Below are 27,742 nucleotides of genomic sequence, written 5' to 3'. Positions count from 1 at the left end.
CCACGTAATGATGTTGTTACAAGGACATACCAGCAGGAGAAAACTATTCCTTTGGCACCTTTGCACATGGCTCTTGTTGCTATGGTTATACGTCCGTAAACAGAACTACCTTATTTATCTTCGGTAAAACTTATCTTCTGTTTCGTTGGGCTTTGTAAACTCGTTTTCAAGGATGAATTTGCAAGATAACGACGATCTCGAAAGGTTTTTGAGGAATGTTGACCAAATGAGTAAGTGCTGTTTGTATACAACGTATGTTCATTGATAGCGCCGCGACTGGCCTCTTTCAGTGTGTTGGAATTACCAGAGATAATTGAAGAGTTTTAAAATGTGAATTTATTGCTTTCTGATTGCAGATGAGTTGGTAAAAGACTTAAATTCGAGTGATGTTTCGTGCCAGGAGAAAGCAATTGCGAAGGCAGATCAATTCATCGCATCTCTGGAACAGAAGGAACCGTGTAAAACCAAAATCAATAAGACTCTTATAAACAAAAATCCTTCATCAGAAAATTTGCCAATGGTACAGTATTTACAGTCTGTATTGAAAATATAATATGAATGAATGAGTAAGAACATTTTCTTAGCTTATACAGTTGAAGTCAAAAGTTTACATACACCTTGCAGAATCTGAATTATTTTACCAAAATAAAAGGGATAATACAAAACGCATGTTATTTTTAAATTTAGTACTAACCTGAATAAGATATTTCACATAAAAGAGATTAACATAGTTCACAAGAGAAAAAAATAGCTGAATTTATAAAAATGACACGTTCAAAAGTTTACAACTGATTCCTAATACTGTGTTGTTACCTGAATGATCCACAGCTGTTTTTGTTTAGTGATAGTTGTTCATGAGTGCCTTGTTTGTTTGTTTGTTTAGTTTATTTCTATAGCACAAATTAATACAACCATTGTTGCCCAAAGTGCTGTACAAAAATAGAAAACCAAAAAACAACAAAAACAAATGAAAAACAAAAGAAAACATTTACATAAATATACAAAGACAATGACATAGCACCACACAGGAAAAACACAAAGAACATAAAACTCAGCACTCAGAGAGATTAAAAGCCTGAGTTAATAGATGCGTTTTTTAACAATGATTTAAAACTAAAGATTGTCTGAGCTGATCTAATACTCAAAGGTAACAAATTCCACAGTTTCGGGGCAGCAACTGAGAAAGCACGATCACCCTTAATTTGTTTTAATCTAGATCTGGGAATTGTTAAAAGTTGCTGATCAGAAGATCTCAAGGATCTGGCAGAAGTGTGACGTTTTACTAAGGTATCAAAATATGTTGGAGCTAAGCCAATTAAAAACAAACACTAAAAGTTTGTATTCTATTCGGAAACGAACCGGCAACCATTTAAAAGAGAACAAAATCGGCGTGATACGCTCATGCTTGCGTGTACCTGTCAGCAGTCTAGCTGCCGCATTTTGAACTGCCTGCAACCGTGCCAGAGCCTTGTTTGTCCCGAACCGTTAAACTGCACAAATTCTTTGGTTTTTCAGCATTTTTGTGTATTTGAATCCTTTCCCACAATGATTGTATGATTTTAAAATCAATCTTTTCACACTGAGGACAACTGAGGGACTATTACAGAAGGTTCAAACACTCACTGATGCTTCAGCAGGAAACACGTTGCATTAAGAGCCAGGGGTGTAAATTTTTCTTATTTTGCCTAAATATCATATTTTTGGATCATTTGGTACTGCCTTTCAGAAGCTACAGAAGATACTTACATGTTTCCCAGAAGACAAAATAAATGAAATTTACCCTGATCTTCAAATTCCAAAAGTTTTCACCGCCCGATTAATGCATTGTGCTTCCTTCTGAAGCATTAGTGAGCGTTTGAACCTTCTGTAATAGTTGCATATGTATCCCTCAGTTGTCCTCAGTGTGAAAAGATGGATCTCAAAATCCTACAGTCATTGTTGGAAAGGGTTCAAATACACAAAAATGCTGAAAAACCACAGACTTTGTGGGACCTGAAGGATTTGTCTGTAGAACAGCGAGCAGTTTAACTGTTCAGGACAAACAAGGGACTCATGAACAAGTATCACTGAACAAAAAAAAAAATCATTCAGGTAACAACACAGTATATATCTTATAATGAAACATCTTATTCAGGTCAGTACTAAATGAAAATATGCATTTTGTATGATCCCTCCTATTTTGTTAAAATAATTAACATTTTGCAGATTCCGCAAGCTGTATGTAGACTTAAACTGTAAGTGATAGTTAGAGCAAAAGCATGTATTTGTTTAAATGTTAATAAGTCAGGCTACAGTAACACAGTTGTTTTCTTCTTTTCAGAACATCCAGTATGAACCAAGTCAAAATTCAGGTAGATTTGTGTATTGAAGTCTCTTATGTTTGGCATTTGACAAGACCTCTCTGTCTCTGTTGAATAATTTGGTTTCAAGTATAAAAGTTGAATGTCTGCCCTTGAAGCCTTGTAAATGATTCATAAATCAATACAAACTAGCTCACCTTCATCTTCACTTCTTGTCTTTTTATTATAAATCTTTCATTGGTTTGTTGCACCCTTCGAATCGTCAGAGAATTTCTTGAGGATATTAGAAAAAGATGCCGAGGAGAGAAGACAGAGAAGAAAGATGAAGGAAGAAAAAGCCAATGGTGGGTACCCTGAAGCCTGGGCAGTTTTTGTTTCGCGTTGTCAGTTTGCAACGTCTAGATTTGCTTTGTCCTCGTTTGACCCGCAGCGTTACGGGAGCAGGGGAATGAGGCTTTCACTCAGGGTGACTATGAAACGGCTGTCAGGTTTTATACTGAAGGCTTGGACCAGCTGCGTGACATGCAGGCTCTCTACACAAACAGAGCACAGGTACTTCCACATTTCCGAATGAGTTCTTGTACAATAATCTGATAAGTCAGTATCATAACTGCTATTCCTGTGAGGCTGCTCCTCTTGTGATTTTATTGTCTCTTGCATTCATGTATTATGTAGGCCTTGATCAAGTTGAAGAGATATAAGGAGGCCATAAGTGACTGTGAGTGGGCTCTGAGGGTGAGTAAAACACTGGCAAAGAGGTCAGAGAAGTGCCCTCTCATTTTTCAGTGTCAGCTGAAGCAGAGAGTTTCTCATCCTACCTTGTCTGGTGAGAACAGCAGGCTACATAGTGCGGCGTCTATTGAACTGGATAGTTGCGCAGCACTGCAAAATTGGGTTGTTCCTTCCAGAAGTTCCTTCTGAGCTGTGCCAAATAGCCTTTTCTTTAGGAAAACTTTTGGAAAGTTAAATAAGAGTTATTTATATACAGTTGGGGTCAAGTTTTCATACACCTTGCAGAATCTGCAAAATGTAAATTATTTTACCAAAATAAGAGGGACCTTACAAAATGCATGTTATTTTTATTTAGTAGTGACCTGAATAAGATATTTCACAAAAAAGATGTTTACATATAATCCACAAGAGAAAATAATTGAATTTATAAAAATAACCCTTTTCAAAAGTTTATGTACGCTTGATTCTTAACACTGTGTTGTTACCTGAATTATCCACAGCTGTGTTTTTTTTGGTTTGTTTAGTGATTTGTTCACGAGTCCCTTGTTAGTCCTGAACAGTTAAACTGCCAGCTATTCTTCAGAAAAATCCTTCTGATCCAACAAATTTTAGCATTTTTGTGTATTTGAACAATTTCCAGTAATGACTGTATGATTTTGAGACCCATCTTTTCACACTGAGGACAACTGAGGGCCTCATATGAAACTATTACAAAAGTTTCAAACGCTCACTGATGCTTCAGAAGGAATAACAATGCATTGCGTGTCAGGGGTGTAAACTTTTAAACAGAATGAAGATGTGTAAATTTTTTTATTTTGCCTAAATATCGTATTATTTTGCCCTTCAGAAGCTACAGAAGGTACTTATATGTTTCCCAGAAGACAAAATAAGTTAGATTTACCCTGATCTTCGAATTCAAAAGTTTACACTCCTGGCTCTTAATGCATTGTGTTTCCTTCTGAAGCATCAGTGAGCGTTTGAACCTTCTGTAATACTTGCATATGAGTCCCTCAGTTGTCCTCAGTGTGAAAAGATGGATCTCAAAATCATACAGTCACTGCCAGAAAGGTTCAAATACACAAAAATGCTGAAAAATCAAAGAATTTGTGGGACCTGAAAGATTTTTCTGAAGAACAGCGGGCAGTTTAACTGTTTAGGACAAACAAGGAACTATTACTAAACAAAAAAACCTGTGGATCATTCAGGTAACAAGTATTAAGAATCAAGTGTATGTAAACTTTTGGATGGGGTCATTTTTATAAATTCAGCTATTATTTTCTCTTGTGGACTATATGTAAATGTATTTTATGTGAGGTCAGTACTAAATAAAACATGACATGCATTTTGTATGATCCCTCTTATTTTGATAAAATAATTACCGTTTTGGAGATTCTGCAAGGTATATGCAAACTTTCAACCTCAACTGTAAATAAATATATCCCTATGGTCTAAGAAAATCCAACATATTTCCTTTGTGGTCAGTGATAAATAAGACTGTCTAGGATAAAGATGATGAAAAATCTTTTAAAAATCTAGTTTAAAATGCCAGTGCTTACTTTATAAAGGGATAGTTTATCACCCCCTTGTCATCCAAGATGTTCATGTCTTTCTTTCTTCAGTTGTAAAGACATTGTTTTTTGAGGCAAACAATTGTAAACATTTAATTTTTTCTCCATATAGTGGACTTTGGTCCTATGTGGACTATGGTGGCCACGAGTTTGAACTTCCAAAATGCAGTTTAAATGCAGCTTTAAAAGGCTCCAAATGATCCCAGCTGAGGAAGAAGGGTCTCATCTAGTGAAACGATGACAATTTATATACTTTTTAACTTCAAATGCTCGTCTTTGTCTAGCTCTGCGTGAACTCTGTGCATTCCAGGTCAGTACAGTTATGGTATGTCGAAAAACCCATCTCATTTTCTCCTCCAACTTCAAAATCGGCCGACATCGCTGCAGAAGTACCGACCCAGTGTTTACAAAGTGAATGCGCAAGGAGGGCAAACGCCCTTTCCAAAAAAAGGTAAAACAGCAATGAAGAAAATGAAATAGGAGTTTTTTGACATACCCTAACTGTCATGAACCAGAATACACGCAGAGCTAAACAAGACGAGCAATTGATGTTAGAAAGTATAATAAATTTTTAGAAATGAACCGATTGTTTTGCTAGATAAGACCCTTCTTTCTTGGCTGGGATTGTTTAGAACGCTTTGAAGCTGCATTTAAACTGCATTTTGGTAGTTCAAACTCGCGGACACCGTAGAAAGTCCACTATATGGAGAACATCCATGAAATGTTTTCCTCAAAAAACATAATTTCTTTATGACTGAAGAAAGAAAGACATGAATGTCTTGGATGACAAGGGGATTTTTGTTTGGGAAGTTAACTTCTCCTTGAAGATATTTTTGATGAAATCCAAGAACTGACCCTGCATAGACAGAAACGCAACTGACACGTTCAAGACCCAGAAAGGTAGTAAGGACATCATTAAAGTAGTCTATGTGACATCAGTGGTTCAACCTTAATTTTATGAAGCTATGACAATACTTTTTGGGACAGATTGAGACAAAATAAATCACATTACTGATTCTAGTTTTTAACATTGCTTTCAAGTGGTCAATAAATATATAAAACTTTCATTCACAGTGCAATGAGAAGTGTATTAAAGCGTATGTCCACATGGGAAAATCTCACCTAGCACTCAAGGATTTCCTACAGGTAAGTATCGTTCAATAGAGGTCCTTCTGTCCTTTCAAGTCTAAAGCTGGATTACACTTACATTTCTCACCTTATCTGACCTCTCTCCTTTCATCCTGCTGCCTTTGCTTCACTTTCAGTCCAGGATTTGCTATCGAAAAATTTTGGAGATAGAGCCACAGCGTGAGACTATGGTCAAAGGTATGATCCAAAAATGCTGTGAGAATCTGACGCAAGGGAAGGCAAGGTCAATATGTTTTAGATCCATACTTTTGCACCAGAGCAGGATTAGCATACTTATTATATTAGTCTAAATATGTACCTTTCATTCAAGCATTTCTTAGAATAAACTGAATTCACTTTTTTAATCATGAGTTGCTCTTTTACATTGATTTTGAACTTTTTAAGAGGAATAATGTCATTATGGATTCCCATTCTATGCATTTTAATAGAATATTTTCACATAAAGGAAATATGTTCATGAAGCAGTCACGTTATTTTGCATTACAATAGCTTATCTGAGACAAGTGGATTTGGAAGAAAAGGCATCTCTCCAGGAAAAGGCAGCTTGGGAAGAGCTGCAGGAGGAAACCGAGCAGGCCATGGGAGTACCAGAGCTGCTGAAGAAGCTCGACAAACCCAATGAGATCAATCTTTACTACTGTGGTGGATTGGAGCTGCTCTCACAGGCTATTAAAGACTGTAAGTTCACATGATTAATTCAAGTCCTTTGTTTTTTTTTAACCAGACCCTGTTGTTTTTTTCTTATTTATTCCATTAATTGTCACTGAGCTCCAGCTGTTTTTAGTGGGATGAACAAATGTTTACTCCAGGGTTGAACCTCAGTTTTGTGTGAAATATGCCTTCGGTTTACCCGGTGTTGTTCCAGCAACCAGGGTGATATTTCTTGCACTCAGGATCGATACAGAGAGGAGAGGAGTGAGGAATTTTGTGCAGAGGGCTCATTGATTCTGCTCTGCGGTTCATTTGCAGTTCATGATGAGGAAACTAATCCTCATGATCAGCCACAGAGGACAGACACAGTCCTATCACAAGCACAAGATCAAGGCTTTTAGGCTTTGTTAGTGAACGCGTGCATTACCTTTTAGTTTGTTTGCTCCGTTGTGATCTTGTGTCAGTATATACACTGCACAGATCAGTTCAGCAAACAATTTAGATTGTGATAAAATACATATATAAGGGAGAACTGGCTTGTTGGCTTGTTGCCACTTCACACTTTTTTAAAATTCACTTTACCCTAGTCAATGTTTCTCAGGGTGAGTTTATGTTTGATACTCAATCTCTGTATAAATACAAATCTTAAAGTGCAGCCAAACAGTATATTTATTATGAATATCAAGTTGTTGTAAACAGTAAGATTTTTAATGTTTTTAAAGAAGTCTCTTCTGCTCACCAAGCCTGTATTTATTTGATTCAAAGTGTAGAAAAAAAACAGTAAAATCTTGAAATATTTTTACTATTTAAAATGACAGTTTTCTATTTGAATATATTTTAAAATTTAATGTATTCCTGTGATTTCAAAGCTGAATTTTTAGCGTCATTACTCTAGTCACATGATCCTTCAGAAATCTTTGTAATGTTCTGATTTGCCGCTCAAAAACATTTATTATTATTATTATGTTGAAAACAACTGAGTATAATGTTTTTAGGATTCTTTGATGAATAGAAAGTTCCAAAGAACAGCATTTATCTGAAATAGAAATCTTTATAACATTATAAATGTCTTTATCATCACTCTTGATCAATTTAAAGCATCCTTGCTAAATAAAAGTATTAACTTAAATAATTTCTTTCTCAAAAGATAAATAAATACAATAAAAAATATACTGACTCCAAGTTTTTGAATGGTATAGTGTATAATGTAACAAAAGCTTTTTATTTCAGAGAAATATTTAGTAGTGTAAAAAAACAGACGCGACAACTTGCCCTTATATGAGACACACACAAAATTCAATTAAATTATTGCAAATATATTTCATTTAAATTCTTATTTCTACCTATATTATAATTAGCTCTTGTCTGAATGTACAACAGCTTTCAAAAGTTTGGGTCTGTAAGACTTTTTAGTGATTTTAAAAGAAGACTCTTGCTCACCAAGGCTGAATTAATTTGATCCAAATTACAGTACAGATTTTGATATATAATTAGAATTTAAGAATCTCTTTTCTGTTTTAATATATTTTAAAATGTAATTTATTTCTGTGGTGGCAAAGCTGAATTTTCTGCATCATTACTCCAGTCTTCAGTGTCACATGATATTTCAGAATTCATTCCAATATGCTTCTTTGTTGCAAGAAACATTATTTTGATATTTTACTTTTCTTTTACTTTTTCTATCCAGAAACCAAAAAACTACTAGAGAAAACACGTTTATTTAATATCCTGCAGTCCTCTTTAGCCGATATCCTCTATTAAAAACTGTTTAAAGTGTCTAAAGGGTAAAATATGGGTCTGCACATTGTGCAGCATAATCTTGAAAGCACTCCAAGACAGAAGGTGTTTTGCCAATGTTTTGTGCAGGTGAGATACCTGAATAGCTCTTTGTAAACTAATTTCTAGTATTTCCACAGAATGAACACTGGCTTTGTGTAGATAAGGCAGTGCTCTCTTATTCTTGATGAGCTTTTGTTTATTCTCCTTGTACTCTCTTTTGCCCTTGAACGCAGTGTATTGTGTGTCTGAGTCTGGCTACTGTGATTTAGTGTTGATATATGGCTCTCACTGCACACCTACCAACACTGACCTTATCTCTGTATCCCTCACAGGTACTGGGCAGACACTATTCAGATTAAACAATGGCTTCAGTATCATTAATGGCAATAACACTGTAAGAAGGTAAGGTTGCTAAAGAAGTGGACCTGACAGGTTGTGGTCAAAATGTTCTTTCAACATTTGAAAATGGCTGATGTGGTGTAAAGGTCTGTTTAAGAAGATCTTACTGTAGTATCATAAAGTGTACATGCATAATCCACATGTGATTGATTGCATCTTGTTGTTGCTCCAACCAAACATGCTATTAAAATTAATTGACTAATTTGAATGCATTTAAACAACAGATGTGTAATCTGGCTCTGCTGTATGGTCATGTCATGTGTTGGAATTTACCTTTCCACCACCAGAATGAAATTGAAAGGGTTTATCTGTGTTTGACAATGATTGATTGGTTTGTTTGGAAGATTCGCTTTGTTTGTTTCATACAGTTTGCACACATGTCTGTTTAAAGCGATAGTTCATTCTGTCATTCACGCCATCTCATGTCATTCCAACTCAAATCAGTGCTATTTTAGTATTACAGTTGAAGTCAAAAGTTTACATGCATCTTGCAGAATCTGCAAAATGTTAATTATTTTACCAAAATAAGAGGAATCGTACAAAATGCATGTTATTTTTTATTTAATACTGAGCTGAATAAGATATTTCCCATAAAAGACATTTACATATTTATAAAAAAAAATCCCGTTCAAAAGTTTACATACACTTGATTCTTAATACTTTGGGGTTTTGTTTAGTGATAGTTGTTCATGAGTCCCTTGTTTGTCCTGAACAGTTAAACTGCCTGCTGTTCTTCAGAAAAATCCTTCAGCTCCAACAAATTCTTTGGTTTTTCAGTTTTGTTAATTTGAACCCTTTCCAATAATAACTGCATAGTTTTGAGATGCATCGATGCATGAGGGACTCATATGTAACTATTACAGAAGGTTCAAATGCTCACTGATGCTTCAGAAGGAAAAAAGATTCATTAAGAGCTGGGGGTGAAAACTTTTGAACACAATGAAGATGTGTACATTTTTTTTATTTTGCGTAAATATCATATTTTTTCATGTAGTACTGCTCTTTATAAGCTATAGAAGATACTTATATATTTACCAGAAGACAAAATAATTTAAATTTACCCTAATCTTCGAATTCAGAGTTTTCACCCCCCGACTCTTAATGCATCATGTTTTCTTCTGAAGCACCAGTGAGTGTTTGAACCCTCTGTAATAGTTGCATATGAGTCCCTCAGTTGTCCTCAGTGTGAAAAGATGGATCTCTAAATCATACAGTCATTGTTGGAAAGGGTTCAAATACACAAAAATGCTTAAAAACCAAAGAATTTGTGGTACCTGAAGGATTTTTCTAAAGAACAGCGGGCAGTTTAACTGTTCAGGAGAAACAAGGGACTCATGAACATCTATCACTAAACAAAAAACACAGCTGTGGATCATTTGGGTAACAACACACACAGTATTAAGAATCAAGTGTATGCAAACTTTTGAACAGGGTAATTTTTATAAATTCAACTATTATTGTCTGTTATGTGATATCTTATCTATGTAATATCTTATTCAGGTCAGTACTACAAAAAATAACATGCATTTTGTATGATCCCTCTTATTTGGTAAAATAATTAACATTTATATGTAAACTTTTGACTTCAACTGTTTTTCTGTACTACAGTAGTTTTTTTTTTGTCTTCAATTTTCATTTTTTATTTTAGTTTGCATTAGTAATTTCTACCTGATCTTATGACGAAAATTAACCTGTGGGAACTTTTTCGCAAGACGCAAAATACGTACCAATAAGTACATCACTACAGTTTCCAACAGAAATAAACACTAAAGGTGGTAAAATAGCAATATGATAGCAATAAAATAAAATAGCAAATGTTTTGCTTTCCGGATGTAACAAGCAACTCAACGGACATTTCAAGTCAGAACACGTACAAAATTAACATCACATAAAACGTACCAAATGTACAGTACACTCATCTTTTCCGGGGGGAAAAAACGGACACTTTTTTAGGACACTCAGTGGTAAAATTTCTATTTACCTGTAATTTTATTTCAGATTTGGTTTTAGTCATTTTAGTACTTTAGTTTAAACATTTTTATTGACTTTTTACATTTTTGTTAAAGTTTTGTAAGTTTATTCTTAAAATTTCTAAAATTTCATTTCAGTTGACAAAAACAGTTTGTAACAGTTTTAGTTACCAATAACGAGACTGATCTGTAAGATAATTTCTCCCATGGAACAATTTTTTAAGAATGGGCTGGTTGTTATTTTCCATGCATTTACATTGAATGAAAAATGGAGCTCAAAATAGAAACAAAAGCAAATTATTCAGTTTTTGGGTGAACTATCGCTTTAATATTTGATCTACAGTGCATGACTGAAATGTATTTACTGTGTCTCATTTTTTCCCTCTTTTTCCCTATTTAGCTGTCTTTCACAGAATTCAAAAGATCCATATGCGGTTGATCTATGCATGTCTGTTGTCAAACTATGGAGGACGGTTTGCAGTGGAAACGGTAAGATAAAAAGCAGCATGTAAGCGTATAAATCTTATTCAAAGACCTTGAAAAAGAAAGACGCTATTACTGAGAGAGATAAAAAAAAAAAAACACAGTCCCACTTGAACATTCCCGTTTTTATACTTTCGAATGGTCTCTCTTGGGAAAACTTTAAATGTATTGACACTACCTAATCTGGTTCTGCTTTTCCCCACTTCTTTTAAAGTAATGAGCATTCGTGAAATTGTCTAAATTCAAGTCGATATCAATTTATCCTCTTCTTGCCTGCTAGCAGTGAAATTGTTATTGCCTCCCACATTAAAAGTGTCTTTAGTGAGTAGTTTGTGCCCTTCAGTTATAATCTCATTAACTGGTCAACTAAATCTGCATTTGTCTTTATTAAACCTTCTCCATAATTGTGTTCATCCAGAGCAGAACCAACAGCTGTTGATGGAGTGTCCCGGCACTAGACGACACATGGTCCAGCTGCTGGCATCACCGGTATGTGAAATACAGAGGGAAAGCCTGGAATTGCTCAGCATGTACTCAGAAACTCAGCACGGAAGACACACGCTCATCGACAACCTGAATTCCAACCAGTATGTATTTTTGGTAACATATTGAATGCATTGCATTGTAGTTTACAATATGATGTGCAATCAATTAATTATTTACAACATGATGCATGAGGTCAAATGAGCCATTTAGACATAACTAATTATTAGTGCTGTCAAAATTAGCATGTTAACGGAGGTAAATAATTTTTCCAGTTTTACGGTGTTAAAAATATTTAACGCAGTTAACTCACAACTGCTGCTTCTGTCTCTTTTTTTCTTGACAAGAAGTACATTTATTTAGTCGCATAATGTCTTTACGACCACATCAAATGGGAGACTTTTTCAGACACGCACTCCAACTTCACTTCAGTAACAGGCACTAGTCAAACAAGCGCAGGAAAGGTACATGTGATGAGGAAGCTTCAGTAGAACAGCAGTGAACTACAGTCAGATGGAATTTTGTCTAGCCATATGTGAGTTAAAACCAGTGGTGGAAAGAGTACTGAAAATGTATACTCAATTACAAGTACCGTTACATTGCTGAAATTGTACTCAATTACAAGTAAAAGTACTGGTGTTAAAAAAGTAATTAAGTAAAAGTACAAATTACTCTTCATAAAAACTACTCAGAATACTAATTACTTTTTAGCTGGTTATTGATATAGCCATAATTGCTGAATCAGACAAGATCCAGACAATAAAGCACACGCTGCTTTTATGATATCATGGTACTGATCAATCTTAGATGGTTGTTTCCTCCGGGGGAAAAAATCATAGAGGAATTGTACAAATTAAATTATATGTTCCATTCATTACATAACACAATAAGAAAAAAAACAGTATGCCTTACTAATATATATATTTAAGATATTAAAACAAGTACACAGTAAGCAATGCAATAAGAACAAATAAACAAATTAGGAATTAATTAATACAGTCTGTATTACAATGATAGATTTGCATGTTCTAGTTAGAGCTGGGCGAAATGTCCTAAAAATAAAATCCCTGATTTTTTCACAAAAAATCCGATTTACGATTTAAAATAGATTGTTCCCCCCTAAGACATTTAGCATGTAAAGAAACCTCAGCTTTTCCACAACATATGGGCACCATATATTTTGCAATATACATTGCAACTGCATCCGTGATTGCTTTCCACCAGGCCCCATTCTTATTATACCGGAAACAGTAAATGTTTGTAAGACAAATAAATATGAGATGGGAGGAAAATATATATTTCCATGCTTTTCTCTTGCAGTTATATCATATATTAAAATATAAAATTTTGAATACAGAAATATTAAATGATTTAAATAACTGAAACAATCTGCCAGCAGGTGGCAGCAAGACACTGATTTAATGACTGAATCATATCATTCATTCACTCAGAATAAGCCAGCTGTTTTTATGAATGGGAAATTGAATCATTTCACTCAGACGCTCAGCGGCTCAGATATGATTTGTTTCTGACTACTTTTGACCACGAAATAGAGCAAAATTAGGCAATAGTGTTATAGTCAGACAATGTAAGTCACTTAATAATAACTTCTTGTTTATTTAACTGTTGTGTTAAATCAATATCTCATTTACAAACTCCCTTAAAAATTATTAAAAGCTGTTACTCATTTTAGATCGCAATATCACAAAGCTGTATTATAATCAAGGATGCTCGCTATACTGTACAATCAGTCTCTTATTTACTCTCTCTCTACACTTTGTTTCTGAAAGGATTCGTGAGATATGTCCGTGATACATTACTCTACGTTGTAAAAACACGTAGAAAGGAACTTGTTTTTCGGTTCAAATACTATACCAGGCTTTTCATTGGTCCGTTAAGAAGAGATATTTTTATTGGCTACCGAAATGCCGGTCAGTGGTTAAAATATAATATTCAAATTTCAGTACTCTGTATCGAATTGTGATTTTAAAAGTAATTAAGTAAATTACTCAGGTTAATTTGTACTCAAGTACAAGTAAAATTACAGACTTAAAATTATACTCATGAAAGTACAAATACCCCAAAAATGTACTTAATTACAGTAACGTGAGTAGTTGTAATTCGTTACCTCCACCACTGGTTAAAACTAATTAAAATGCGTGTAGCCTGTATCATTTCATACTAAAGCACAAATTTAAAGTCCCCCTGAAATCAAAATTAAAGTTTTTTGGCTTTTAGTATGAATATATTATCCTTAAGATTATCTATAAGCTAGTGTGCTTCAAAACAACGACAAAAGTCGCGTTTACAAGATATGGGCATTCAAAACTTACAGTCTAGTCACTTCCGCCAATATGAATCAACGATTTTGATGATATCACCGTGCACTTCAGTTTCTCATCAAACGTTCTGTCCAATCAAATGCTCTCTAGAGTCCGTATTGTCCCGCCCCCTACACAGAGACGCAATACACGGAGCAGATCATATGCGCTCATATGTGCAATCGGCATGTATTAAACTACACAGCCTCAGCATGATTATGAGTTTCATAATGAATCTGTGGGGTAATTCATTAGTCTGTGGCTGTCATAAGCTACAAATGCGGCTTTACCGAGCTTAACGGCTCTGCCCCGAAGTGATATAAATGAAACGCTATTGGCTATTCAAAATAAGTGGGCGGGGCTGGGCAATATGTTTTTGTTTCACTTAAAAGCACGTCACCACATAGAATAACGCTGCGTGTTTCAAGGCACTTCAGTGGACCTTTAACTATGAGCAGGCATATCAGATCTGTGTCACACTCAGCAGTGGCAGCTCTTAAAGTAATAGCAGCCAAAGAACCTGATAACCTAGCTGCTGTGATGCCTTGTAATTAAAAAAAACAAAAGAAAAAATAGGAGGTCAATAACTTTTTTAGCTTTAAGGATTCATCTATATTTAATTTAGTGTTTGACAGCTTTATTCAATTTCCTTCTTGCTGAAGGGCACAGGTAAATAATGGGTTTATGTGAAGATGGTTTAACATTTAGTTAAATTATAAGTTATTTTTATAAGTTTAATTGATAATTCTCAATTATGCTGTAATGTTAAAAGACTATAGTCAATAGTTAAATATTAGGGGAAAAGGGAGAAAAAAAGACATGTAATATTGGTATCATGTTAATTCACTTTCAGAACAAAAATTTACAGATAATGTACTCACCCCCTTGTCATCCAAGATGTTCATGTCTTTCTTTCTTCAGTCATAAGGAAATTATGTTTTTTGAGTAAAACATTTAAGGATTTCGCTCCATATAATGGACTTCAATGGTGCCCCCGAGTTTGAACTTCCAAAATGCAGCTTCAAAGGGCTCTAAGGAAAAAAGGGTCTTATCTAGCAAAATGATGGGTTATTTTCTAAAAAGAAATTACAATTTATATACTTTTTAACCTTAAATGCAATAATGACGTGATTTTTCACTCATAACTACCGCAGGCATAAAACAAAAGAATATCATCAGCAAAAATGAAACTGGTTTGAATGGCTTTACTGCAGAGAAATTACTGTACACAATAAAACATAAATGTCACTGTTATTTGATGGTGGACGTGGATTATAAGTTGCAAGTGATATAGTCAAGTCATTTAAAAGGTAATAAAATATGCTTTATTTTATTCTTCTGTAATTGCTCTTAAAGATAGTTTTTTTTTTAGGGGTTGCTAAAGACTCGAATATGTATAATGATTGGCAAAACATTCATGCATTTAAGGGTTAAAAATGTGTTGTTTTTACATTATTTGAAGATTGAATGTGAAATTATTGCAATATAAAAGTATATTTAAAAACTTTAATGTTTTTAAAGTTGAGATTATTTGTGGAAATATATGTGATTAATTAGTTATTTTTTTAAACGATTGACAGCACTAATTATTTAAAACAAATTGGATTGACATGCCACACTACTAAGAAATACTGTCATGTTTTTAGCATTTTAGATTAAGAATAAAGATAAAAGTAGATACTTAGAGCATAATTAATAAGTAATAAATCTACATTTCAGAAATTGAGGCACTACTTTGTTTATATTGACAAAATCTCTGAAAATTAAATGTTTTATGTTCTATAAGAACAGTAATTGTTTGCATTGCTTACTTAGTTAAAAAGCATAATTAATTCATGTTTAATAAGTAAATGCAATATTTACTAATATTTATTTGAATCCACTTTGATGTCAGTTTTATCTCAATCTTAAATGCTGTTTAGAAAGCAGAGCAGGAGATTTAAGTGTGGTGTTCTTATGATATCTGTGATTGATCTCATTAGCGAGCATGCAGACGATCTCCTGCTGTTATGGCATGTTTTATTAAAGTCCTTTTAATGAGCCTTTAATGAATGCGATCTTTCCCCTGTAGAATGGCAGAGAACCTGATGAGCTGCGTTCGCCGTGATTCGAGCTCTGCATTGGCGCTTACAGTTCTGGAGAACTTGGCTGGAGAAAATAAGTATGCACAGTCAATATATTTGCCCTTACGACATGCCATGCCCTGTTTGCATGTGAAGTTGATGAATGCCTTAAAAGAGAGACAGCGAAACTACCGCTTTTTACGAAATCTTGGGCACGACCCACCCGAGAGTCCATTAGATTCCCATACATCATAGTCGCACGTATTAAATCGAGACACATTCAGATTCATTCAGCTCAACAGCCCGGGTCCCTTGAGAATGCAAAGTGAACACATTTAATACAAAACAATCCATCACATTCACAAATCCCTCCATTTATCTCTGTGAGGGAGATCAGCCGCTCGCCGTTTCTAGTCATTCACCACCTTACAGATAGAATAAGGTGCTCTCGGTGACCAGGAGACGGAATTAAACAGCCACTTCATGCACAGAAGGAAATGAGAATGGCCTAACAGTTTGATAGATAGTCAATGAAAAGTGTTCAGTGAATTCAAGCCGCTCTTTTGTTTCTAGATAAGGATGGTTAGGCATATTGGTCTTGTCTTGTGTTGTACGCTGGGCGTCGTGAGATTTGAAACCGTAGTTCTGCTTGGATCAGCGCCCACCACATTATAACGCCTTTTTATCTTTTGCCTCTCTGGCTCTTTCTGCATTACTGTGCGGGGGTTATCTGAGGATATAGGTCCGTTGAGCTTTTTTACTTAGTGGTTAGTTTCTTTATTTGATTTGTTGTTGTTGTTGTTGTTTGTCTTTTTCAGATTTAAGATTCAGTCAAGGGAGAACTTCACAGCAGTGTTTGCTGTTCCTCTTGAACATCTGCTGGTGATGTATTATGAAACATCATTCATAGTCATCTGCTTAATAATTATAGCAATCTAAATTAAAATAGCGTATAATATTCTAATCAGTAATACTCTATTGTCTGATTTCTCAGACATTTTGGGATTGTGTTTGGCCACCATTATTAAGCACAACTAGAAGATATATGCCAATAAATAACTTGTAGGACACATAGAGTAACAAAACAGTTGTAATCTCACATTCAATCTTAATGCTTTTTAGCATGTCTTTAGTTTGTATTACAGGATTCTTAAACCTCCTTTCTGGAGGGTGAAATCGGTACTCTCATTTTGATCTTTAGGATTTTCTTCTTTATTTAGTTTTAATTTAAGGTGTACCCATATAATGTTTTACCATACTGGTTGATAGAATGATCTAGATATAGAAGTCTTCTGGCAGTAAAAGTCCCCAATCTTCAGAGAAAGAAAATATGTTGCTGTATTAGATGTGGATATCCAATTACTAAAATTATTAATATTGGCACTCACCATAATAATACTAGTATGATGAGAGTTGTTTCTTATAATGAATGCTAGCAGGAGGGTGTACTTGTACCTGTGACACACAAAAAAATTTCTTCTGGCCTTTCTGTATTGATAATTATAGTTCATGATTATTAAACTGCTTAGTAATTACATAATTAACTTGCACTACCAGTTTTACAAGATTGGGCTTGGTAAGTCACTCACCAAGGCTACATTTATTTTATTATACCAAAACAAAGTAAAAACAGTAATATTGTGTAATATAATTACAATTTAAATAACTTTTCTGTTGTAATATACTTTAAAATGGCATTTATAGCTGTGATGGCAAAGCTATGGAAAGCTGTTTCCGCCACTGAATTAAAAAGAAATCACATTTTTCACTTTGACTCTGCAATTTCGAGTTTGCATCTTGCAATTTTCTCAAAAATTGTATGATATAAACTCGCAATTGCGAGTTAAGTCATATCAAGAACATATCAGAATTGCAAGTAAAAACGTGGAATTGTGAGATACAAACTCATTTGTGAGAAAAATGTCAGTCAGTTCTGACTTTATTTCTTGCAATTGCGAGTTTATGTCCTGCTATTCTGACTTTTCTGATGCAATTCAGTTATAAGCTTGCAATTTCATGAAAAAAAGTTTCATTCTGACATGTTCAGACTGTATAACTCGCAATTGCGAGTATATATCCCACAATTCTGACTTTTTACTTAGAATTGCGAGATACAAACTCGCATTTGTGAGAAAAAAAAGCAATTCTGACTTTATTTTTCACAATTTTGACTTTTCTGACACAATTCTGAGTTATAAACTCTCTATTCAAGATAAGATATAAACTCGCAATTCTGAGACAAAGGTTTGTAACATGCAATTTTTATATCCCATTTCTGACTTTTCTGATGCAATTCGAGACTTGCAAGTCAGAATTGCAAGACATAAACTTGGAATTCTGAGAACATATCAGTCTTTTTCCCCCTCCGATTTTGACTGTACTGTATAACTCGCAATTGCGAGTTTGTATCCCAGAATTCTGAGAAAAAAAGTCTGAATTGTAAGATACAAACACATATTAGTGAGGAAAAAAAAGTCAGAATTAAGTTTATAAACTCTCAATTCTGACTTTTTGCTCATAATGGCGAGATATAAACTTTTTTTTAAGATATAAAAAAGTTTAATTTTGTTTATATCCGGCATTTCTGACTTTTCTGATGCTTAACTCACAATTCTTAATTTTTTTTTAGAATTGCAAGTTTGTATCTCGCAATTCTGCCTTTATAACATGCAGTTGCAAGTGATTAATTCAGAAATGTGAGATATAACTTTGCAATTCTAAGAACATATCAGTGTTTTTCCAACTCAAGTTTATATCTCACTATTCTGAAAAAAAAGGTCAGAATTGCGAGATACAAACTCTAAAAAATCAGTCAATTCTGACTTTATTTTTCTCAATTGCGAGTTTATATCAAGTAATTCTTGTCTATAATAGCTCTCTAAAAAACAGTTGTTCTGCGTTTTTTTGCGAACCATGATAGTTCCCTTCCGAAGGGAACTCTCACTGCGTCCTCTAGAGGGCGCTTTTGGGGAACGCTGCAGCGTGCCTCGAGTCTGAAGAATGCATAGAAAAACTACATGAAATGGCCGGCGCCAGCGTATGACGTCACCGCGGCGCGTCAGTCGCTGCCGTTGCGTCACTACCGGGCGACCATAACATAAAGAGGCGCCCGTGCAACACAATACATCTTCGCTGTCTTCAGCTTTCCCGGTTTGGATGTGCATGGGAAGAAACGGTAAGAATCCTTTCTTTGAACTACTATCATGGCAAGCACTAGCAAGTCGTTTAAACGGTGTGTTCATCCGTGTCCGCGTTATTTGACACCTGATGACACACATGATCTTTGCGATATTCTGTTTGGGCTAAGAGCACACACGCGATGTCCTTGAGGGGGCATTGTGTATACATTATGAGCGCTTCTCTATGAAGAAGCTCCGGTCTCGTCTGTCTCTCTTTCTGAGGAAAGATGAGCGTCCACTTGCCCCTCGCGGTTCGGGTCCTGCCGTTGCCGAGGCACGGAGGAAACTGAGCTCGTGGGGCTCGCAAGTGGAACTGGCTGACGATCTTGAGAGGGGTCTCTCTCTCTCGCCAGCCGGAGACGACGACAGGCTCCTAGCTGATGATGGTGCGTTATCGCTGACGTCATCAGATCCAGGAGCAAGTGCTCTTTTGGGTTCCACCCAAGAAGAGCAGGAAATGCTAGAGATGGATGAAGACGCTGAGGCTGAATCCTCTCTACCTTCCTGCCCTGCATACGAAGAGCTGCCAGAGGTTATGGACCGCACCACGGCCAGGCTTGTCCTGCTGTGGAAGCGGGCTAGAAAGATAGCGCCGCGGGGTCGCCTTGACGAGCGATATCTTTTCAGGCCATAACCATCCAGCTCTGGTGAGTCTCCCATTCCTTCCCGATCTTCATACTGAAATCGAGAGGGTCTGGAAAAAGCCGTACGCGGCGCGCATTCATAGTTCGTCCATTGCGAACTATGCTAGTATCGAGGGTTTGCGCGACCACGGCTATGAGAGGACGCCCCTTGTGGAAGAGATGCTATCTCTCCACAGGGCGGGCTTTCTCTCTCAAGACTCCCTCTCTGCCTTCTCCGGCCCTGCTGAACGGCAGAGCGTATGCAGCAGCAGGTCAGGCGGTGGGTGCACTGCACACCATGGCAGTGCTCCAAGCCTACCCAGCCGATCTGCTGAAAAATCCTTTATCCCTCGAAGGTCCAGGTATTAGCCCGAACACCACAGGGGTCCTGCTCCGCCTCCTTCTGAGGAACGGAGGTAGGTGCAGAAGGCTAGTGTTGCATCCCGCGCTCCTCCCCCGCCTGCGAGCAGGTCTAGGAGGCGACGCGGATCGAGAGGTGACAGACAGGATTTCAGGGAAGTCATCCAAGCGAGACAAAATTCTCGCAGGGGTCAGAGTAATACCTCTCCTTCCCTCGGTCCAGTCGGGTCGCCATATTAATTCCCCTGTCTCCATTTAAGCTTCCTGCACTCCCCGGACCCATGATGTCCTTTGGGGGTTCTACCTGTATAGAACCCTAATTTTCGGACGGTCTGGAATCAGGCGGTCTCTGAAAAAAAAAAAAAAACCCCGCCTCTTTCTATGAAACAGGATGCTTTTAAATGGGTGAGTATGATCCATTTTTTACGTGAAGGAACTTCATACTGTCTCAGACCTGTGTATGTTTTTCTCTATTCACAGAAGAAATACGACGAGTCTACGGCAGACGCCCCCTCTGATCCTATGGATTAAGGTTACGGCAGTGTTTGCCCTCTCCACTCCACAGGCTGTGCGGTAAATCAACCCTTACAGCATATATTACACATAGGACCTCTGTCCTCTTCAAGGTAAGCTCCCTAAGTTTTTCTTAGGTTTGCCCTTGGTATGTTTATGCTGTCCTTTGCAGGCCTAGTGTAGACTTATGTCCTGTTGAGACAGGAGCATAACTCCCTAGTTACGCCCCCCTTATGGCTGGATAGGCGTGTTGCCTGCAGGGTTTGGGTTGCGTGTTGTGTTTTTCCCTCAGAAAAGGAATGTGGAAACATCTCAACGGAGCACCCCTCCCTTCCGGTTGTATGGTGGTGTCCGTCTACACAACACTCGTTCCAGCACAATCGGGCTTCTCCCTTCAGTGGTTAAACGAGCAAAAGGAAATTTTTCCTTTCTCCCTAGGTAAGCATCTTAAGATATTTATATTTAAGATTGCACTAGTATGTTTAACTCTGTTGCAGACGGCCTGCGTGCGAGGATCCGCTTCGTGTCCTCTCCTAAATACGGTTTCTATGGAAACTGAGTGTCTACACCTGTTGAGACAGGTGTTCACTTACATAGGAGTACCAGCAGTCCGGAGTGCTCGCTGCGGACTCGGAGCAGGTTTGGTTGCTCCCTTTTCTGCGGAAAAGGCTTTTTATTTGAGCACCACCTGGTGACACGCTTTCCAGCTGGGGTCTTGATTCTCGGTGTGCGCTCCCCTTTCTGAGGAAAGGGGTTTTTATCTGAGCGCTACTTTGAGACTCTCTTCAAGTCGCCTCATTCTAAGCCTGAGGGCTGAAGCAGCACTTGATGTAGGATCTACACCCAGGCTGTCGAATGTCTCCCCTACAGAGGGTTTGAGCATCCTTCGGTGTTTAACACCTTAGAAAGCCGTCACTTTAGGATCGATTCTCGCTCCCCAGGCCTAGTTCCACTTCCCTTTCTGAGGAAAGGTTTACGAAGTGTCTGAACTAGGAAGCTGCCCTTATTCATTTCGGAGCTTCCCAGAAACTTTCAAGGCAAACAGTGCTCCCCTTTCTGAGGAATGGGTTTGTTAAGGTTAAGAGCTCACGTTCCTCCCTGTGCGCAGGATTGCTGGAACGGACCTGAGCTCCCCTAATCCAGGGTTTCCTTCAGAGCAACTTCCCAGGACTGAGTGCTCCCCCTTCTGAGGAATGGGTTTGTTAAGGTTAAGAGCTCACGTTCCTCCCTGTGCGCAGGATTGCTGGAACGGACCTGAGCTCCCCTAATTCAGGGTTTCCTTCAGAGCAACTTCCCAGGACTGAATGCTTCCTCCCTCCTGAGGGTAGGAATCTACCAGGGACAGACCTTTGAGAGTTATGGACCTGCTACAAGGATGTTGGCGTGCCCCCTTTCCAGGGTTCACTTATAAGAGCACCACTCCTTGGTGGCCAAGTTCTCCTCCCTGTTTCCCAGGGTAGGAGCTTGACCTTCATGCTTCAGGTTTCTACTCTCCAGCCTTTATTCTGGATGTATGCTCCCCTCTATGAAGGGTAACAGTGAGAGCATTCGCTCCTGTTCGGTTGTGCAGCTCCCCTTCTGGGAAGGGTCTTCTATGAGCGCCAACCCACCTTCGTGAGATTGCCAGACCTTCATACAGGTCGCGTGGACCGGGCTGTGCACGCTTCCCCTTTTCATTAAGGGTTCCTTAAAAAGACAGCAGTGCCCCCTTCTGGAGAAGCGATTCTCCCTGTGGATCAGGGTCAGGATTTTTGTCCTCCACTGTCGTCCACTATTGCAGGATGGTCTCAGCTCCATGTTCTTCTCTGTTGACAGATAGCTTGCGAGCTTCTGTCCAGGGGAGGGTTAGTGTGGCAATCCCCTCACCTTCAGGGTTATCCCCTTTCCGTCTCTTCAGACGGCATGGAGCTGATAGTGAAACCCTCTGGGAAAACACTCTCCTTAAATCCGATCATGTCGGTAAGCGTCCCACGCTATGCCTGGGCGTCTTCCAGTTAAAACCACAAGTGTGGTAAGTGCACACACACCTGGGGCACTTCTATAAAATCCACGTGTTGGTAGGTTCCCACCAAGTTTGGGTTCCTCTTTTAAATCCCTTTTTGGTATGGGTCACACGTTTTGCCTTGTTCCCATCTATTGGAGTCGGCTCACAACCCCGGTTCCCTGGGTTCGACTCCTTTGATATCTTAGCTGATGTCTGCTGACCATCCACTATTAGGGCGCGCCACTACTAGTGGCCCTTTGAACGGACCCAGGACAGGTTTCTGCCCTCATATGGGAGCCAGTTCCTGAGGGAACTAGGCCCTATGTTGCGGTAGTTTCTGGTTCTGACAAGTCTAAGTTTCCATCGAAGCTTAGCCGTTTCCCTCAGAAGGAATTACTATAATTCCAAGCCTGAGCTGTGCCCTGGGTTCTACCCAGTCTGGTAAGTGGGTAACAGGTCAGGCCTCTGGCCGGGAGGGGTAACGTTTTGACAGCCGTCACCACGTCCTAGTAGGGGCAATTCCTCTCAGAATTGTTGCTTAGTGCTCGCTGGCTTAGCATGCACTCCCCTCAGCATGGCAGTGTTGGTATACCGTTCCCCAAAAGCGCCCTCTAGAGGACGCAGTGAGAGTTCCCTTCGGAAGGGAACGTCTCAGGTTACGTATGTAACCCTAGTTCCCTGAGAATAGGGAACGAGACACTGCGTCCTCTAGGCTTCTTCGCCATGCTTCGGACGATAAAGCTTCAGACTTTGAAGATGTATTGTGTTGCACGGGCGCCTCTTTATGTTATGGTCGCCCGGTAGTGACGCAACGGCAGCGACTGACGCGCCGCGGTGACGTCATACGCTGGCGCCGGCCATTTCATGTAGTTTTTCTATGCATTCTTCAGACTCGAGGCACGCTGCAGCGTTCCCCAAAAGCGCCCTCTAGAGGACGCAGTGTCTCGTTCCCTATTCTCAGGGAACTAGGGTTACATACGTAACCTGAGACGTTTTTCAGGATTCTTTAATAAATAGAAAATTCAAGGTTTGTGACATTATGAAAGTCTTTACTGTCACTTTTGATTAATTTAAAGCATCTTTTATGAATAAAACTATTCATTGGTTTCAAAAACAAAAAAGATCATATTGACCTCAGACTTTTAAATGGTACTGTATATAATTAAAACTGTCCACATTTCATCTAATACTGTTTTTCCTTTGTGCTTGTAGTCAAATATCGTGACAGCTGACCACAAGACACTGGCTTCTGTGATTTCTGTGATTGGGACCATGGCTCTAGATGACGTCATCAGTAAAAACCTAGCAGGACGTAACGAATTTTGGAGATGCTCTCTCCAAGCGATGGTAAGCTTGGAGATGATAACCCTTTACATCACAACCGAGCTCCCAAATACTCTGTCCTTGAGCATTGCTGAATTATGTATGATGTCTTGCACTGTGAATTTTGATTTCGAGGGTTTGTTTCTAAGCTCCTTGTGCTATCTTGTAGCATGAGCTGTGAAACAGCCATTTCCCACAGATGCTAAAAGGCTGCAAAAGGACATGAATTTAATTTCCGACACTGTCGAGATAAAGCTCTGTTTTGGTTGCAGGAGCGGCACGTCGGCTGTGAATATAGAAGTGTCCTCTATCCCCTCTTGGGGTTGATGATCAACTTAGCTTCAAATCCCTCTCAAGTTGTGCAGGTAAAGCAGGAAGTTTAATACAGCGGGCTCTGGGCCAGCCCTCATCCGAAACATCAAGCACTTTTGTAGCCAAAGGGCCTTGGACAGGCAGAATGTTCTGTTAGCGCCTTTCCTCTCCATATGTTGCAATCATATCTGAAACACCAAAGGAAAATTGGAGAGAATGTTTTTTGGCTCTCTTTTAACATACAGGAGCACGCTGTTCTGGCCAGCAGCAGGTGCTTGGACCTGCTGAGCGATTCCTCTGGAGGCGTCATCACAGTGAGTTGAATTCGTTTTAGCAAGGCCAAAGCAAGCTTTAACCCAACCCCTGATGACTGGAGCCGCCAGAACGTTTGAACTGTAGATTTCTGCACATTAATTATTAAAATGTTCATCCGGCAGGATGTGGGTTGTTGTGGAGCCCAGCGTATTAGCATCTCTAGAGGATCTCTACAAAACATTTACACATATGGCTTCTACCAGATCAAAAATGGAAGTTCAGAGTTTAAATATATGGATGTCCTTAGATGGCTAACATCCCCAAGAGGAGGATTTCGCATGCACGGAAGTATTTACATAAAGATTACCGTGGCAGCCGCAGGCCTTAGCCCAGGGACTATTTTCTCTGACTATGTAAATCAGGTTCTAGGTTGTTTGCTTGGGTTTTGCTGCCTTGACTCTTCGTATCTCTCCAGTCAGACTGTTTCTTAGAGTACAATTAAGGTGAAGGAACTTTGTCTTTGTCTTTCTTTATATATAATGGAACTGACTGTTTCCGCCTCGTGGTGGACTTTTAGTGCTGTGATACAGTTTGAACTGCAATTTTGACAGCCTGCTACAAAGTACATTGGAGTACAGCCTAATCCCTTTGAAATGTCTTATCTGTCCTGTTGTGGTATCAAACATGTTATCTTGTTTTGTTTGGGCTTCAGAGAGCTGCAGGTTTGCTGAGCGTTCTCCTCCCCATGTCTTCTGATGCCACTCAGGAAGTTGTGCAGAATGGAATAGTGAAGAAGTTGCTGAAGATTCTGAAGGTAGAGTCTATATTAGATTTTAGCATTCAGTATAGTGTCTATAAGAAAAGAAACTCAAATGGAATTAGATAAAAGATATCGAAGATGGTAGGGATTATGCCCTTCGCATTAAATGTGCAATAAAAAATTCACTACTAAAAAGACCTGTTGAAAGTGTGACCTTGCTGGCACATTATTTTTTAGATCGATCTATCTGTCTGTCTGTCTGTCTGTCTGTCTGTCTATCTATCGCTACATTATGTAATTATTTGACCATAAATATTAATAATTATTTACATTTACATTACATTTATCCATTTAGCAGACGCTTTTGTCCAAAGCAACTTACAATTTATAAATAACCTGGTTCATCAACAATGTTGCCAGTGTTTGGTACCATTATTCATTTACTGTATTATTCATAACTATATATCTGTCTGTGTATCTGTCTGTTTGTTCTTTTGTTCACCAAAATACAGCAATGTGAAATGGTGGCGACCCCCATAAGTTAAACACTTTAACCCTGTAAAGCCTGGCATATTAATTAAACTTTAGAAAATACCATAAATCTCTGTATTATTTGTGACATTGAAACTGCTTTTGACCACCACAAATTGAAATAAAAAAGGCTTTATGAAATTAGATCAATAAAAATCTTTACACGTTTTTTTATGCATTTTTTTGTGATCAATAAACCCCATAGTAGCCTGATTATGTAATGCATAAAACGCAATTGCAGTACATTTTTTTGTAATACTTATTTAAAATTTCGTTTAAAATTTCAGGCTTTACAGAGTTAAGAGTTTAACTTTGGGCCGCCACCATTACATATTCTTGTATTCTGGTGACCAGGTCTATTGGTTTTTCTCAGGAGAGCATTGCAGTTGCAATCGTAGACATTTAACTGAAATTTGCTTGTGTGTCTGTCCTGTCAGGTAGGAGGAGAGATGAGCTCCAGATACTCCATTAAAGCCCTGACAGTCTGCACTGCCTCAATCCCACAAGCCTGTGAGGAGCTGGTTAAGCTTGACAAACGTGAGTTCTGAGGGTCAGGGAGGCAGAAGATTGGATTCAATAACGTGTCTTAAGTTCTGTGGCTTTACGGTGACTTTGTGTATGTGTACGTGTGTGTGTGTGTGTGTGTGTGTGTGTGTGTGTGTGTGTGCGCTACACACATTTATTCATTCAGGGCTGCGCACTTTGAGAAAACTCCTGGGTGGTATTGACGAGTTGCTGGTGGGGAACGCAGCTTTGTGTATGGGCCATTGCTTAGAAGTGGATGGAGCTGCTGGAGGCCTCCTAGGCACAGACTGCGTGCAGTTGCTGCTACACCACGCCGCCGGAGACGCCAAAAGAGCAGCCGTTCGGCAGAATGCAGCCATCACTCTTGGGAAGCTGTGCAAAATAGAGCCCAGGTATAATTAAATCTGCCTTTTGCTGTCACCTGTTTTATATTGATTAACATTCATGCTGATGCACAGCAGTGATACTTTGGGAAACATGAAGGTGAAAAGATAATGCTCCTTATAATTAACCTTAACAAGATGATGAACTTTACGAATGCATAATGAATTAAAACACCCCAGATGTACAGATTCCATTCGTTTTATTGGTTGCGTTTGAGGCCTGTTAACGAGAACTTTTACAGATGTGAAAGTCTTTTTAAATAATTACCGATTGGGCCTTTATACTTTTATTGACCTAGAGAACTATTGAGTTTTTTCCCCTTCATCTTTAATTTATAAAGCGTCCACAAGCTCAGGTCTGAGAAAAGTAGCAGCTCTGTTAGTTAAGTGTTCTTGAGACGTCTTATTTTCCCAATCAGCATCTAACAAGGACAATCCAACAGAGAGGAGTCAAATCTGAGAGCGATCAACTTTGATGAGCTTTCAACTTGTTCAAGTCTTTACAGTGAGATTTCAAACCTCTGAGATCAGAGTGCAGCTAAAAAAAGACATTTTAGACAGAAAACAGTGGAAGGTACAGACGCTGCCAAAAATATTACACATAACCGATGAACCTGCTTTATATGCAGAGCAAACTGGCTGACGTTTTCACGCTCGTTTGCATTTCATATTCTTAGCTCTGGTTTTTACTGTTGAGTTCATTGTGTGGTCAGACTGAGAAAGAACCTAATTCTGTTGGTTTGATATATCTCTGTTTTGATTTTTTTCAGGCACATGGAGAAAGTCAGGGAGCTCCATGGTTTAGAAATCCTTCACTCCTGTGTGAGATTGATCACGTGAGCCACTACCACTCATTCGGTTCCACAGTAAATGAACCCATAACTCAGGACACGCATGCAAACACACTCCCACCCACACATAGAGATGAATGCTGTCCTTTGCTTCACAGCTTAAGATGCTCATCTTAAGTGAGGCCACAAATTACTGTCATGCCTTAAGGCCTATCTTGATTATGCAGCTGTTTCCTGTGTTCGTTTTAATTAGAGAGAATTTACATTGACATGTGACTCCGTTATCTGCTGTTGTAGAGAACATG

General features: G+C 38.2%; 1 protein-coding gene across 1 annotated transcript; it reads left to right on the top strand.

The window, feature by feature from the left end:
• Positions 1–160: 160 nt before the first annotated feature.
• Positions 161–27,742, top strand: LOC141285397 (tetratricopeptide repeat protein 12-like; the record flags this gene model as incomplete). The annotated part of the gene is made up of 21 exons (XM_073818410.1): positions 161–230; positions 357–520; positions 2,321–2,351; positions 2,567–2,644; positions 2,731–2,852; positions 2,976–3,035; positions 5,675–5,746; positions 5,866–5,926; positions 6,239–6,427; positions 8,512–8,581; positions 10,949–11,037; positions 11,450–11,618; positions 15,907–15,996; positions 16,717–16,780; positions 23,770–23,904; positions 24,153–24,245; positions 24,438–24,506; positions 25,160–25,261; positions 26,176–26,275; positions 26,430–26,655; positions 27,417–27,742. Coding segments are annotated over 21 exons (2,124 nt in total), but the record flags the coding sequence as incomplete, so codon positions are not given.

The sequence above is a fragment of the Garra rufa genome, chromosome 14 (assembly GCF_049309525.1).
Source record: "Garra rufa chromosome 14, GarRuf1.0, whole genome shotgun sequence".
Taxonomy (NCBI): domain Eukaryota; kingdom Metazoa; phylum Chordata; class Actinopteri; order Cypriniformes; family Cyprinidae; genus Garra; species Garra rufa.
This window is presented reverse-complemented; position numbering and strand designations above follow the sequence as displayed.